This window comes from Gavialis gangeticus, unplaced genomic scaffold, assembly GCF_001723915.1.
Source record: "Gavialis gangeticus isolate Ggan-Ray unplaced genomic scaffold, GavGan_comp1, whole genome shotgun sequence".
Lineage (NCBI taxonomy): Eukaryota > Metazoa > Chordata > Crocodylia > Gavialidae > Gavialis > Gavialis gangeticus.
In genome coordinates this window covers 18,677,578-18,694,149 of record NW_017729002.1, presented here as the reverse complement: position 1 = coordinate 18,694,149, position 16,572 = coordinate 18,677,578, and the positions used below count along the sequence as shown (strand labels likewise).

At 50.7% G+C, this 16,572-nt stretch overlaps 1 protein-coding gene across 1 annotated transcript in view; it reads right to left on the bottom strand.

Annotated features, from left to right (window-relative positions):
- Window positions 1-16,572, bottom strand: part of NLRC3 (NLR family CARD domain containing 3) — a 66,701-nt gene continuing 50,129 nt past the window's right edge. The window contains exons 9-18 of the mRNA XM_019507565.1: window positions 14,538-14,621; window positions 13,435-13,518; window positions 10,001-10,084; window positions 8,678-8,761; window positions 7,588-7,671; window positions 6,244-6,327; window positions 4,850-4,933; window positions 4,447-4,530; window positions 2,594-2,677; window positions 1-1,174 (exon numbers count right to left, since the gene is read on the bottom strand). Of these exons, the coding sequence (XP_019363110.1) occupies window positions 1,084-1,174; window positions 2,594-2,677; window positions 4,447-4,530; window positions 4,850-4,933; window positions 6,244-6,327; window positions 7,588-7,671; window positions 8,678-8,761; window positions 10,001-10,084; window positions 13,435-13,518; window positions 14,538-14,621 (847 nt within the window). The 3' untranslated portion in view covers window positions 1-1,083. The remainder of the gene's footprint in view (window positions 1,175-2,593; window positions 2,678-4,446; window positions 4,531-4,849; window positions 4,934-6,243; window positions 6,328-7,587; window positions 7,672-8,677; window positions 8,762-10,000; window positions 10,085-13,434; window positions 13,519-14,537; window positions 14,622-16,572) is intronic.

Below are 16,572 nucleotides of genomic sequence, written 5' to 3'. Positions count from 1 at the left end.
AAGACACCCATCATTGCTGTTTACTAATTCAACAGCCTCCAAGGTGTCTGTAGCAATGCAGGGCCCCTGCCTGGTGACATTTACAGTCCTAAGTCACTCTGTGATCAGTACAAGCTTCTGGAAGAAAGAGGCGTCCTGTCAGAGACCCTCTGCAGCAGGACTCAGTTTTGGCAACTGCTTCAGGGAAAGCAGCACATTTTCAGAGCCGATATAGGCCTGGTCCATCCACATGAGGTGACCAGGAGTTAAATGCACCAAGCTGCTGGGCTGGGCAACAGGAGTGATGGGTCTCCTCTCACCAGAGCATTCTGTGCAGCAACCACGATGCTATGAACAAGTCCCATCTTCTGCTCGGCTGTGTCTCTCCTTGCCTTGCGTGGTGTCAGGAGGCAGAGAACCTCCACGCTCCAGGTACGCCGTGTCTGGCACTGCCAGCCCTGTCCTGAAGGCTGTGCTACGATAATGTCTTCTTCTGCAGCAACACAGAATTGCCTTCGCTGCCCATGACCTCAGGCCTTCCCCTGCACAGACCCTGGACAAAGCTGTAAGTCTGTGGAGGCAACTCTGTGTCTGTGAAGCACAGACACTCTCACAGCAGCCTGCATGGAGGAGGTCAGAGGAAAGTTTGCTATCATGGGACAGAGGGAACTTCGTTATAGGGTCAATGAATTGTTGGTCCTGGTCCCCATTCAGGTCCATGCACAGCACCCCTCCTGTGCAGAGGTGTTCTGATTGTTGCTGCTGCCCCGAAGCTCATTCCAGGGCCTGGGTGGAGGTGGGGGTCACTCCTGTGGGGCTAAGAAAGACACATTCTAGGATGGTCCCTTCATACCACCCATCTGGATCCTTCTGCAGCTTCCACAGCCACAGCCACAGCCACAGCTGGAGTGCACCTCCACCCAGGCCATCACACAGCACCCCAGAGCCAGGTGGGCTCTGCAGCCATCTATCAGACATGTGGGTTAAGGCCCCGTGCAGATGCACAGGAACCATGCACTGTGCCCAGGAAGGGTGACCCAGTCACACTCAAGTGAGTCTCTGCCTGGGCCCCAGGCCTCCCTGCACCCTTGCTCCAGCCAGTGGTCACATCTCCACGACACAGTTGGGTGAATTTGTTCGGATGGCGTCAGCAATCACCTTGGCTCCTGACTGGCCAATTCGGTTCCCCTGCAGGCTGGAGAGGAAAATGGATGGACATGTACACACAGCTCAGCAAACTCCCCACACCCGCAAGCCCTGACCAGAGCCTACAACAGCAGAACCAGCAGTGAACTCTTTACAGGCACCAGGGCCCAGTGGGAGCTCAGGAGAATGCTCTGCTCCCACCTCCCTGTCACTGCCCCCTGCTCTGCTCCTGCCCCGATCTCTCTCTCCCACTGCCAGGCCACTGCAACTCCCCACCCTCCTGCCTCAACCCAGCCTTCCCACCCAGGGCTCTAAGGACTATATGGCTTCAAAGGCTCCATGAGCACCAATACTGCTGCCAAGCACTGAACTGGAGGTGGAGAAGGGAGACATACATTTTCCCCAGCCCGCACCAGCTCCTCCAGTCTAGTTCCCAACTCCAGGCCAGACAGCCTTCTCTTAATCACTCTAAGTCTACAGCCCCTGCAGCCCAGGTGCCCTTCGTCTGCTCCAAATTTGGGGCCACTGCTATGATAATGTACTGGATTGTGGGTGGGTGGAGCAGTCTGGAGAGGCCCTGGGGACTGGTCGTGTGCACATCCTGCTGCCAAGCCAAGATGTCAGTGGGGCCCTTGTCCTGCAGGCTGCTGCCCTAGCAGGGAGTTCTCAGAAAGCTGATCTCCTGCCCCACAGGCCACTGCTGCCTCAGAGGTGCTCTTAACATACAAGCCAGCCCCAGAGAGGAAGGCTCCTCCCCCAAAATCAGGCTGCTCCGCTAGGCTGAAACCATGTCAGGCCTGAATAAGACTTTCCAGGAAGGCCACCTCCTCTGGTAAATGCCAAGTGCCCATTTAGGAAGCCCAGTTCCACTTTTCTCCCACCCTGCCCTACCTAGTGCCAGAGCCAGGGCCAGACTGAGTGCCATCAGCACCTGACCACAATTCCAAGGCAATTATGGGAGCTGACCTGAACCTCAAACAGACTGGAACTTACTGGCTGCTGAAGTCCAAAGCTCAGCATCTCCCTTGGACCAGAGTCAACAGTGCCACACTCCTGGCAACAAGGTGGGAGACAAGGTAAGAGCAGGAGGAGCTGAGGGGTGGTGCAGCACAGACTGATGGGTCTTACAAAGGGTGTTTGGCTTTTGGGAGGGTTCCAAGTGCTTGAGACCAATATTCATTATGTTTGTTTGGCAGAGTTTTGGGGCACCAGCTGGGACCAGTAGCTCAGATGTCCTAGAGACGTTGGCGCATCCCAGTGTACAGAGGCAGCTAAGGCCTGTTATACTGTTAGGGCTTGGGTGAAGGAGTGTTGCTCCCAGCTGACACGTCACACTGCTCACAGCGGGGCGCTACAGGTTGGGTACCAAGAGTAGGTGAGGACATAATCATTCCCCATGACCACTGCTCATGTCTCCTCTACCTCCCAGCTTCCTTACCAGCTAGCTGGCCCCTCTGCTATCACTTACTTGACATAAGTCAGCCCATGGTTCCCTTTCAGTGCTGTGGCAATGCAGATAGCTCCATCCATGCCTAAAGCATTCTCTTGCAGGCTGGAGGAAGAGGAGGCAAAGAATGGTCAGAAAGCAACGCCTGGGACTCATGAGACTCCCTCCCAGGGTAGCCTTGGTAGTAAACTCTGTGCAAGTCTGTGTGTGTGTGTGTGTGTGCGCACGTGTACATGGATACACATGTCTATGTTTGTAAGTGTATGTATGATTGTGCACGTGCATGAGTGTGATCCTATGTATGTGAGCATGTGTATGTGTGATCATGCATAGCAATACATACATGGGAGCATAAGCATGTTGTTGGGGTGTGAGGGTGAGACTGTGTGAGTGTGTTGGTGTAAATGCTGCTTCATGTATGTGTACCCCAAGAGACTGACAGACTTTAATACAATGCCTGGCCTCTGGGCTTATGCCTTGGACTGGAAACTGCATCCTGACAAACTAGGAATCTTTTTATTTCCTCAAAAAACACTTGGACCAAGCCAATGTTTCCTCACAAAACACCTGGATCAAGCCAAAAAACACCTGGGCTTACTCTGAAGTCATCAGATGCAGTATCCGCTGCCCCCATTCCTTCTGCAGATTTGTCATTGAATGTGGATCTTCTCCTTCAGACCTGGCTTCCTCTCTCACTGGACTGTGTCACCCTCCTAATACAGGGTTAGTCACAGTGATCTCACAATCCAGTGATAGTAACATCACAGTTGTTCTCTTGTGATAGATTGTCCCTTCACTAACAGTCATGGCAGAGGAAGCCAGCAGGAGAGGAGAAAGTCACTGCTTAGTTACAGGAACAAAATACATTTGGAAACATTTTGGGGATTGGGGGCTGGACTCTCCATGAGTCCAGAATTTAGAGTAGACAGACAGTGGTTTTGCCCCTCATTTTCCTAGGATAATTTGACACCAGATTTGAATGTGGTTCATGACTGTCAGGCTCTATGTTGGAGGCCTCTTATTTTTTTACATGAATGTAAATACCTAGTTACACCCACATATATATGACATGCCCTTGGTGTGTGATTGTAAAGAGCAGTGGTCCTAGCTAAGGCTGCCTGACACTTCCCAAAGTAAGACTTTTTTCTGAATTTGCTTCTAACTTTTCCCTACTTTGACCATTTGGAATGAAATTTCCATCCATCTGAAGTTTTCTCTTTCTTTCTTTTTTTTTGAGAGAGTTTCAGCACCCTCAAAAAAGATCCAGGGAAAGTCAGGGAAAGTTCTATATATTGAATAAGGCAGAGATCCCATGGAAAAAAATATCTATGTGCTAATATTAAGATGACATCATTATGCAGATGAACAAGACAGCCAAAATGTGACACATTAACGTCACAATCATTTACATTGGCTTTGTAAATTTGTGGAAGGTGGGATGGACAGGTGGCCACTTATTCTCTCTGCATTGGCTTGATCACTGCACACTACCCTGAAAGCAGGAGAGCCAGCAATAGAGTTCATGTTGGGCAAATGGCTACCCTGTGATAAATGCAGACTCATAACACTAAAAACCAGTGCAACTGATGCTAATGTAGTTCTACTTCAGGTTTTTCCCTGGGATTAGTTTACATTGGATTCTGGTAGGTTACCACAGTCTAAACCCTGCATTGTGTGTCTCCTGTAGTTCCACTGAGAAAAGGACAAATGTGTAAATATGTTGAGTATCCTGACCAAGGCTGCCCAGGCAACTTGAATTCTGCCACTTCCTGCATTCTGTGTGCTTGACTTTGCCCCTTTAACAACCTTCTGCTCAAGTGGAGTTCACAATGCAATAGTCCTTGGGAGTCTGCCCCAATGTAGTCACTACCTACTTCAAAATGCGGAGACTGCGGTTTACTTTCAATGCGTTGGCCATCGCTTTGGCTCCAGGCACACCAATAGAGTTTCCTCGCAAGCTGCATTGGACACCGGGAAAGAAAGAAGGGAGATTAAGATCTGTAGCTCCAAATGACAGCCAGCTAACATGTGGATCCCAAATCACTGAAGAAAAGAGATTAAGGAGCAGTGGGATAAGGAGGCCTGTGTGTCGGCCAGACCAAGGCTTAGATATGCCAGAGGAGAAGGTTTCTGCCTTAAAAGTTCCTGCCCTGACTTAAGCCTGAAACTATCAGAGGATGGAAAGAAGACAAAGCTGATGGACTGAGACCCTTGGAGACAGCCCAGGAGAAACAGGCCATAGAGACTGAAGGAGGCGGGCAGCTACAGAATACTTACTCTAACGTTGTGAGGCTCCTGTTAGCCAGTAAGGCCTCGGCCAGGGCTGTGGCCCCACTCACTCCAATTGAAGCCACCTGCAGGCTGCAAGAGAACGTGGAGTCATCAGTTCAGTTCAAGCCAAGTCATTCCCAGTGGCTCCTGCCAGACAGGCAATGAGCTGAGGAGTTGAGAGCCTAGAGAAGCTCCTCTCCTAATGCACTTTCACAGCAGCCTGAGGAGCAGTGCCTTGCGGAGAGGGTCCTGGGGTTATCTCCGAGTGGAACAGACAGTGGCACTTCCTCCAGGGATGAGCATTAACATACAGGCCCTGCGAAGTCACTCTATAGTGAACAGAAAGGATGGCTGGACTCCAGCATGGGAAGGAACCACAACTGCTGCAAGCTAATGGACTCTTCTCCTGCTCTGTGTGCCTGAGGAGTGCAGCTGACTCACTGCCGAGGCAATCAGCCCTCAGCAGGACCCTGCACTGAATCAGAGCATGGTAGTTAACTGAAAATGTCCCTTAGTGCAAAGTGACTTGTTTCCAATGACCGAGCTGCCTAGAGGAGCCCTGGCGTCCATGCAGTACCAGGCTGGGCAGACTATTACCAAGTGCATATCACCAGGGCAGTCACAGCTAAGGACAGAAATGAGGCTTTATGCTCCCACATTCTTGGGCCTCACTCTGGCTCTGAAAACCCAGCACACAGGTCTCCCAGAACTTCTCATTAGCTTTCTTGAATCATTCACAATCCCATAGCGCATCTCCCACTTCCCTCCCAGTCCCCACAGCCACTTCTCCCTTCTTTCCTTAGTACACTGACTATTGTCACTTTTGTGCTTTCTTGAGCAGAAGGGTCAAGCAGAGTCCCCCAGGAGGGTCACACCAATGTCTCTCTACACGCCGGCCTCCCCAGACAGCAGACCAGCCTTCCTCTGGTCCTACAAGCCCCACAGCCACTAGCTAATCTGACAACTCCCACAAGTGTTCGTTGTGCACCCACCGAACTACCAAGTCCTCCAGAAGTCCAAATATTGAAATTTGTGGGTCCCATGGAGTAAAGCAGCAGTTCCCAATCTGTGGTATGGGTACTACCAGTGGTATGCACACAGCCTGTTAGTGGTACGCATTGTTTAATTATAATTACTTTATATGACAAAAATTTCCTGGTGGAACTTAAGGTTGAACTGAACAATTTGCTGGTGGTACTTACGGTTGTATCATTTTAAATTGGTGGTGCACAATCAGTCAGAGTTTGGGAACCACTGGAGTAAAGAAATCTGGGTGCTTGAGCTATCTCAGCCCCAGCAGGGCAAGCAGGGCCAGCAACCTCACTTCTGTGCACCAGTATAAAGGTCACATGCACAACTTATTCCTGCCTGTACTCTTCACATGCAGCATGGGCACTTACTAGAGCGCTGTAAGGGTTGTGTTCACCTTCAGAGCAGTGGCAAGGGCAATCATTCCTTCATCTCCAATTGCGTTCTCCTGCAGGCTGAAACAAAGAGGTATCAGCTCATGCTATATATGGCCTTACCACCCTGGAACACATGCAAGGGAAAAAGGCTCTGTCAGGGGACTGAGGAGCAGTGCTTGATCCTACATCCAGCGTGACACAATGAGCAGTGGCTTAAGATATGTCTGTCCCATGCTGGATAATAACAGACAGCAGAGCCATGAAACAGGCCTCTCCCACTCACTCCTGCACCGCATCCACCACATGTTGAAAAGATGTCATGTCCCTGTCATGCACCCCAACCTGCCCTTGGGAAAGTGGCACTGGGTGCACACAGTTTAGATGCACTGACAGCTAAATAATGTTTGTACATGGGAACAAGGGGAGGGGTGCTGCTAGCAGCAGGATCCCCACCTCCCAGCCTAAGTACAGTGGAACCCTCCAGCTGCTAAAATGACCCAGTTCCAAACTGGTTAGCTCCACAGCAAGGTGCCATCTGTTCCTCTCGCCTCCTGTCACCTACAGCGAGGGAGCATATGCCAAGCCAAAGTACAGAACAGGCCCAAGGGCCAGCAAAGGGAGCACTCCAGGATTCTGACTACGTGTAAGCAAGAGCCATGGGGCTTAAGGCAGTGATGGCCCAGCTGTGGTCTGAGCTGCAAACCCCTTTTTGGTGCTTTCTTGAGCAGAAGGGCAGTGCAGGGGCCGCAGGTGGGGACAAACCAATGTTATGCTACAACCCATGGGCTGCTGGAACCATGAAGGGGTTTGTAAAAGAAGGGGCTGGAGACCCACTAGCTTGTGGAGATGGCAACAGGGTGTCCCTGTTGCTTTACCCTAGCCAGTGACAAAAAAACAGGGACATGCTCCTATACTGAACAGAGCCCCTTGCAGTGGGGTGATGCACAAACCCCAGAGGAAAACTCCCTCACTAGCTGCTGGAGTCCACAGGAGACGGATGGTCATTCACTTGCCCCCTCCCCTCTTGACCTCTTCCTTCCCCAACCCACTGTTCAACCCAAGCACCTGGACACTCCCCTGCCAGGCAGTCAGTAAGCCAAGGAAGACCTTGGCACTGAGGGAGGCAGTGGGCATGTGTTTCAGGACCTGCAGACCATAGGGCACTAGGGAAGTGTGGAGGGAGGAGGCTGGTCCTGCCTGCTCCATCACCACTACCTCAAAACTCTGCTCAAGTACACAAGAGGACTCCTGTACAAGACACCCCCCACCCCCCCAGAGAGCCCTTGGGCTCAGAAGGAGCCTGAGACACAGATGACTTCTGCTGAAGCCAGCACTTACTCTAGGCTAGTCAAGCTTTTGTTGGACTGTAGGGCTTGAGCCAATGCTCCGGCAGCCCTTGCCTGGATGAAATTCCACTGCAGGCTGTAAGAAAAGAAACAGACATGAAGGCATGGGGATGTAGGGGAGAAGAGACCTCCTGGGTTGCCATGACCCAGCTCCTGCTATTCTGAGGCTTTACATCATGTAATTCTGTTCCCTTGGTGTTAATGCAAAGTGAATTCTTTCCCCCATGGGACAAGGGTATGTGTTCCAGAGAGAGACAACAGGCATATGGGGATGCATCTCAGCCAGGTATTGCAAAGAGATTTAAACACAGGAAACTGCATTCTGCCAAAAGACATCCCTTCTGCCCTTCTCATTAACTCCGGGATTCTCCTGTGCCACCTCCCCAGAACTGCGGTGCAGCACATTCATAGGTACCATGAAGCACCCGAGGTGGCAGCATGATGGTAGCAGGTGATGTTCATTCTGAAAAGCACTTCCTCTCAGGCTTGTGAACACTGCTGTCACTAGCCAGAGGGTCAGAATTGACAAGCAATTACTAAAAGAGAAGGAAAATCATTGCCTATATGTCTATCTAGCTTTTAAAAGTAATAGGCATGAAGGACTGGTAAAAGTTGCCAGTCAGAGCAGGCTGGGGAGTGACTCTCGTGTTCAGCCACAGGAGGGTTGGCAGTCCAGCTGCCCTGCTTGCAAGCCTAGGCTCAAAGCTGGAGAACAGGCTTGAGGAGTGAGAGGAGCTCAGGGTGCACCCAAGCAGGATTTGGCATGCTGAACCCACCATCAAGGGAACAGATTCCTGGGGTACAAGCCCCTGTTCACAAACCAGATTCACACATGCCACTGAAAAGCCATCACAAATAGCTCTCACTCCCTGTGAGCCTGGCCTGGATCTGAGTTATAAACTAGAGACAGACGCTGCACAGCTCTCCATGAAACTAGAATTTTGCCTATGAAGCTGGAAACACTGCCCCTTTCCCCCTGAAGGAGCAGAGGCCCTGGCAGGGATTGTTCATTTACTTTGTGGACATAGAAAGGAATTAAAAACCGGGAGATGAACATTAATCAAGGTCAAGGTGGAACTCACTGCAGTGATGTCAGAGCCTTGTTCTCTTTCATCGCCTGTGCAATGGCCTTGACTCCTTCGTCATGCAACAGATTTGCTGCTAAGCTAGAGGCAAAGTACAGAGAAATGAGTGTTAAAACACACAGTGATCCACTACACCAGCCACAGAGCAAGAGCAGAGGTGAGCACATGGGAGAGGGAAGAGACAGCAAGATGAAACTAAATGGCAGAGAACTACAAACAGATCCAAGGGCCTGCTCAGTGCTTTACAATATGACATACACTTGTCCTGTGGACCTCCCTTCAAACAGCTCCAGGGTTCAAAATGGAACAAAGTGTTTACATGAGCATCTATGTTGACATATATTGAGCTAACTCAAGGGCTCGTCCCCTTGCTTCAGGGCATTTTTTAGTCACTGGCTGGGATCAGGAATATGCTTCACTCCATGGCAAGGCATTGCTTAGTGCTTTATGTGACATTATGATTTCATGGCACTCCAAGTCATCACATGGTTAAACCAAGTACACGTTACGTTGGTGCCAAATCACTAAGCCCTCAGGCTGGAACACACCCCATGGAAACACCAGGGGCTTGAGCTGCCAGAACTGTTGTAGCACCTCTTGGATTGAGGCTGCCTCTGAGAGTTCATGCCCACTGCAGTGCCCTAGAGCCTCTAGCCCCCATGTCAGCTGGATCCCCCCAACCTCTTTTCTTGTGTTTAGACCTGCACACCCCTCCAGGACTGTTCAGAGATGCAGCCTCAGTCACCATAAACTAATGAAGGCCCTGGAGATCTCCAAGGATATGGTGCTGTGAGGGAGAGCTCTCATGCCCCTGACTCCTCCCTAACAAGCCACAACCATTCAAAAGCACAGCCAGGAAGCGCTGAGCTGAATGAGCTTCCACAGAAAGGATGGGAGGTGTAATGATGCTGTTCTAGGGTCTGTCCTCTTCCCTATAAGTGGATAAAGTGACCCTCACATACTGGAGTGGAAACAGCCCACCCAAGAGCTCATCTCAGCTGTCTCAGGCACACTGAAGCCATCACAGGATTGCTCCTGGTACATATTCCCTTTGCTCAAGCGAGTGTTTCCTGCAGACTCTCCTCCCCGTCCCACAGTGGCAAAGAGGCTTCCCTGATACTCCACCTCCATGCACCCAATTGCTCCCAGAGATGCAGGTGTTTGAGCTGCATCCCAAGAACCAGGGCCCTTCCCTCCTGCCTAGAGACAGCTCTTGCAAGGCAGCTGTCCTTGGCGCTGGGGGGCTCTCCTGCCTGAACCCTCCTGAAGGAGCTGTGGGAGATGATTCCCAGGACTCATCCTTCAAAGCAAGGGTCTTACTCCAGGTTCCTCAGGGTGCAGTTGGTCCGCAGGGCGCTGGCTATCTCCGGTGCTCCCTCTTTGCTGATGGAATTCTCCCGGAGACTAGAAAAAAAAGAGGTCACAGGGGATGTTTCCCTCCAGGGGAAGGAATAGGCACAATCCACACTCACTGCCAGACCCATCCTGTCCTTCAGGGCAAACAGGGCAAACCAGCTGGCTGGGACTGGCCCTTGGGGCAGCATGGGGGATTAATGCCAGAGGGGCTGGTGACATGACAGCAAGGGGAGTGCTCAGTGGGGAGCAGCTGCTGAGGTCACAGAGGTGTTTCTACATTTCTTCTTCATTCACCCTGCTAGGTCATGCCTCAACACCCCACACCCCTGCCTATTCTTGGCCGAGGACCTTTGCTCTTTGTAGAGGCAAAAAGGCCCCTAGACGAAGCTTGGCCGGTAAGGCAGAAGCACAGTGCATGCTGGGATGATGAACACCAGCTAAAAGAATCATCAGCCCTAATAGCCTTATGGTCCACGGCAAGGCAGTGCCCACCCCATGCCTGGCTGCTCCCCATGTCAGGAGAAACACCTGCAGGTAGATCCCCATCCCACTCTGGGAATGAAACGAACATGCATGACAGACAGCCTGCCTGTACCCAGCGTGTTCTTGAAAATACTACAATGCCATTGTTTTATCCTATCCACGGGGTGCAGCCGCAAATGAGGAGTCAGGTTTGGCATTCCCTGTTCAGTCAAAGGCTATTTTTCTTTCCTTTTCTATGCCCAGTAACATAACTGAAGGGAGGGGGAACACCAACACTGGGCACCAACTGAAAGGAATGGTGGCCCCTGGGGAGCCCTGGCAGCAGCAGCCAGGGAAGGGACATGGAGCCAACCTCAGCCCCAGGTGCAACCAGGCAGGATGGGCAGAGCTAGTCCCAGCCATGGTGAAGCAGGTTCTGCAGACCCAGACCCAACCACAACACTTGCTCCCTTTTGTCACCCTCTCCTCCCCCCACCCCACCCTCAGGTGTTGGAACAAATCCCCTTCTCCTGCCCAGATCCCTTCCCAAGGTGCAAAGGAAAAAAAAGCTATTATTTATGCCTCTGCTTACATTCCTGCTCATTGCTTTAGGGTCTCTGCTCTGGGCAGAGACTGTTCAAAATAGGCCTGGATTTCTATTCTGTCTCCATGGCTGAGTAGTGTAGTGAAGGGACAGGCAGAGAGGAGATTTCAAACTGTTCTGCTTTTCATCCCAGTGTGCAAGGCACAAGGCACGGGTGACGACAGCAGGGTCAGAGCTGCTGTCTCTCCTGAAAGGGGAGCAGCTGGGGAGAATGGGGCATGACCAGGGCCCAGGCTGGAGAAATACATTCTGCATCTGGAAAAGCAGATGTAGGAGACACTCAGAAGTATGTTCCCCTGCTGCCTCGAGCTGCGCCTATCTCAGCATGCTGCACGGCTGCCCTGCCCACAGAACACCTCAGCCTTTCAAAGGCACCTCAGAACCTGTAACAGTTTACAGTATTCTGTATTACAACATTTGGTATGTTGCCTGTTGTTTGTGGGCTGAGTTACCTGGAATTAGCCAAGGCATGCTCTCAGAGGTGCTGGCAGACAGCACACATATACATTCTCACTGTTTGTTTTGGTCTTAACCCCTCAAGTCCACTGCACTTTGTTTTTATTCCTGCCATTTAAAGTTGAATGACCATTAGGAACTTAGCAAGGGCCTTTGTAGACTGCTGATGAAATCACCCTTCTTCTGTTAGATATCCATTTCAGAACAAATGGTAAGCTTCTGGCACTTGCAGTCTACTTGGATTGGCTCTGCAGAACTTTAACCATTGTGAAGCAGCTCCCTGAGGTCCTGAATATCCTTTCTACAGCAATAACCAAGCAATTAATTTCAATGAACAATCTTAAGGATTAGTGTCCAATTTGTGCAGGAGCATATGCTATCAGACAAACCTAAAAGGGCCTTTTCTCTATAGAGGGGAAGATGTCATGTTATGAGTTAGCTATAACACCACAGCAGGAACATGAACATTCCTAGTTTCACCCTATCAAGCTGTATTTCATTAATGTAATAATTAAAAAATGTCATTTTACCTAAAACACATATTTTTCTGTTGTCCCCAGCACCACAGGAATTTTACAGAATTTGGCAACTTAGTCAAAGGCTTTTTTCTTGTCATTCTGAAACATCACCTTTTTTTTTTTTGGAGGGAACTTATTGCTGGACTGGTGCCCTCCACTTCTCCATAGAACAAGAGTAATGCAAATGTCCTTCCTATTCTGTGACATCACTGTACCACATCTCTGGACCAGTACTCAGATATATTCATGCTTTGGCCTCTCAGTTGAAACAAGGGGGTCAGCACCAAATATATTGATGGTTTCTGGCTAGTATGAAATGGATTAAGACATGCCAGACTCATTTTGCTGAACAGCCATCAGGTGTTTCAGGGTGTATCATCTGGCTTTCAGGGTGTATCTACACTGCTACTTAGTCTTGCCTCCAAACCTGCCATGTAGCCTGAAAAGCATCATGACAAACCTACTAGCTTAGCTTATTCCACCTCCAGAGCTCTCCTGGGCATCGGGGCCCCTGTCTGAGCTTGCCCCCTGCCATCCCTGAGCTTGTTAAACATTTACCCAGGCACTGAAACATGTGAGCACAACTGGCTCTTCTGTACTGCACTTCCTGTCTCTCCTGCCCATATTTACAACCAAGCACAGAAAGGGAGATAAGCAGTGACCATGATTCCTAGAAAGGCTCCATTTGAACTTCCTGTTCTAAGAATCAGTTTGCCCACAGCTTCTCTCTCCTCGTTTATTATATGCTGCCAAAGAAAAGTCATATAGACTGGGAGGGGCATCTTCATGTGGCTTGGGGTAGCTGAGGATGGGCCTTCAACTTGCCCCAAAATAGAAGCATAGACATCTCCCTCAGATCCTGCCTGTGAGCTGACGCTTTTGCATTGGACCCAGTGACCTACTGCTGGCAATTTCTACTTCTAATCACCCAATTTTGCAGCTGCAGATTGTGCATGTTTGAAGCTTTCATTTATTTATTTATTTGTTTGTTTTGCATTCACCTTCTTTGCGCTGTAATGATTGGGCTGCTGGGAACATGAGTGTAGAAGCACAGCCAGGCTGATGCACTTCCCAAGGGAAAAATAAAAGAAGTTAGATAGAGGAGAAGCACAACTATATAAAGAACCCAGGAAGCTGCTCCCATGCCCAGGACACCCGCTGCAACCAGTGCAGAAACTTGAGGGCAGCCATCCAGGTAACGAAGGGGCTGAGCCCAGTGATGTGATTCAGGTCCTATTACCACATTGCAGCTCTGGGCAGAGGGCCAGATTGCTGCCTAATGTATTAATTAGAAAGAAAATCAGAACCTTGGCAGGGGAGTGGAAGGAAGAGGTATGAGAGGGGGAATCAGGACTTACTTCAAGCTGATGAGGCCTTGGTTAGAGCAGAGAGCTCCCGTCAGTGCAGTGACCCCAGTGTTACTGATGGAATTGCTTTGGAGACTAACACACAAGCAGAGAAAACAACGAGTTACAACAGGAATGGCAGGGTGGGAGACCACCTCAGTGCACCATTAGATAGGCCTGAAGGGTCTGTGTTTAGGAGGGGACTGATTGTTAGTAACAGTACAAGTCTGTTGGAAATCCTGGAGGGGTGGGAGGCCACACCAGCTGAATAGCCAACCCCTTCCACTGGGCAAAGGCCACAGAGCCAGAAAGCAATGAAGCCTGTGGGACCCAGGCTGGTAAAGCAGGAACGGGTTATGGGTTCACAAGGGAACCAGAGGGGCACACTGATCAGAGACAAACCGCTGGGTTTTGTTAACCACACTCCAAGGGGAACACAGGCAACAGCAACGCTTGCTGTACCCTGTGGCCCAGCTCCCACGCCCTGTCCTGATCAGGAGGGCCAGAGCTCAGTCTGTAGATCCTTTCAGTTCTTGCCTCTCCTGTGGAGGTGACCCACAAGGGTCAATGTGATGTAGGCACCTGCCCAGGACCCTAACTCATTTCACATACATCACTAAACCATCTACCCAGGAATTACCCTGGGCGGGACTGCAACTGGGAACATGTAGGCTCCCAGTGCCATTACTTAGCTCCCAGGATTGCTAGCCATCAGTAGCATATGCTGTTGTTTGATCTTCCTGATGCCATTCTCTTCAAAAGTCACCAACCTTCTATGACAGAGAGGTCCCCTAGAAAAGCCTCTACAACAAAGTGGGGGTGGGGAATGCTGCTGTGTGACAGACATGAAAGCCCCATACCCAGCACAGTCCCATTCAGACCTGCAGTTCTTCAACAGGGATTAAATCCAAAGGCTCCTTGGCCTCTTCCTCTCAAAGTTCTCTACTACTTCCAGGGATTTGGGTCAGGAGACGAGACAAAAAGAAGAGAGGTGGCAATCCCTAAAATATCCTCCACTGCATCAAGCTGCTCTTCAAAGAACTGAGTGGAGCATCCTATATCACCCACCTAACAGCAAAGGGCAGTGGGCGTAATGCTCATTAGCAGAGACTTACTTGAGGGTTGTAAGACTGTGATTCACTTTCAGAGCTTCGGCCAAGGCAACTGATCCAGTGTCTCCCACGCAGTTGCTGGAGAGTCTAACGCAAAATAAAGGAGGATCAGCCATTACACATCAGCAGCTGCTACATTACAATCTGAGCCCCAGCCAGAGGCATGGGATGCCTTTCCCGCCCTGAAAAACACCATTGTCCCTGCACTGTGAGATAGCTCTGTTTGCCTGATACTACTACATCTTACAGCAGGGAAAAGTGGTTGTTCCCAAGGCTGACCCAATGCTGGTCAACCGTATCCAAGTAAGTGAGAGAGGTGCTGTGGCTTATGTTGCAGGAATTACCCAAACCTATTTATATCCTTTCTGCTTGCTCCAATCTGAGCCTGGATAAAACGGAGAGAGCTATCCTGGATTAAGACATATGCTAATAGGAAGCAGACATGTCAAGGGAAAAGATACAGGTGCATATACAATGCAAGCCAGAAGCCACTTTATAACAGAGGTGGGCAAAATAGAGTAGCCCGCAGAAGGATTTTGTCTGTCCTGTGGCAGGTACTTCAGGCCTGCCCCTGAGTGTACACTGGGGCTGGAAAGAAGCAGCAACCAGACTCACTTCCTGGCAGCCCTGGTGGCTCCTCCTGGCTGCCACTGGCACCAAACCTGGCCCTGCTGCCTGGGCACCCCAGCCCATTCGCCCTGCACCCACTGCAGGAGGTGGGACCCCGTGAGCAGGGTGCATAGCCTGATGGCTGGGATGGGGCCGCAGGCAGGCAGGGAGCAGTGTTTGAGAGCAGGATGGGTAGGCAAAGCTGAGATTACAGGGTGGTGACAGTGAAGGCCCTGGGACAGGCCTGGGCCAGAGTCATGATCCCTGCAATGGACATGGGTTCCATGGGCAGGGGCATGCAAGGAGTGGATTGCAGCTCTGTCCTGGGCCCCAGCCCCATGCTGTCACCACCCCAAGATCCTGGACCTGGCCCCATCCCATCTGCCTGCCTGCACAGGTCCCAGCCAGTCTCCATGAAGACCCTGGGATCACTGGGCAGTGACAACATACGGCCAGGGCGGTGGCAGAGCTGCAAACTGCTCCATGCACACCCTTACCCACAGAACCAGTGCATGCATGGGTGTGTGTGTGTGGGCAGTAAATCATGGCTCTGCCCTGTGCCCCACACTGTCACTGCCCCGCAATCCCAGCCCCAACCCTGCCTGCCCATCCTGCTCCCAGATGCTGCTCCCCACCTGCCTGCGGCCCCATCCCAGACGCCAGGCCGAGTGCGGAACAAAGCCATTTAGAGAGTTTTGGTGAGTCGTTGCATGGTGGAGGGTGGGGGCTGCTGAGCCGGCCCATGACCACTCATCAAAACTCCATAAGTGGCCCATGGGTCCAAATAATTGTCCACCCTGGTTTAGAATAACAGAGCCCCATGTGTTCTTAGGAAGCAGCCAGGTTAGCTCAAAGAGGCAATTGCCGATTCAGAAATCTCAGTGCCAGCTGTGGAGTAATAGCACATCTGGAATCATCAACCCTACCTGCCCAGGTGGGGATTTTCACCTCATTTTGAGGTAATGTTTTTCCTCTGCAAGCACTTGCACATTTGCTTGGGTATCTCAGGGCCCCTTCTTGTTTACTTAGACTGTGACTTGCTGTGAGCTGGGCATGCCAGAGAGGTTGTCACGAGCCAATGCACTTCTGGAACGGTAGGCGTGGTAGGGACCTCAAGAGTCACCTGGTCCTACCCTTGCTCAAAAGCAGGAACAGAGTAATGCTGGTCCTAAGTGCTTCCTGTCCAGCGCCCATCCACTTCCTCCAATGAAGGAGAGTCCACAGTTTCTCTGGGCAGCCTGTTGCCCTGCCCTGCTCTTCTAACAGAACGACTGCTTGCCTGATGATGTCTGATCTAAATCTACTTTGCTGCAGTTTAAATCCATTATTTCACATATCTGTTGCAAGGGAGAAAAGTTGCTTTCCCTCTTCTTTATGACATAATTTCATAGATTTCATAGTTTCTAGTTTCTAGTTTCATAGACATTGG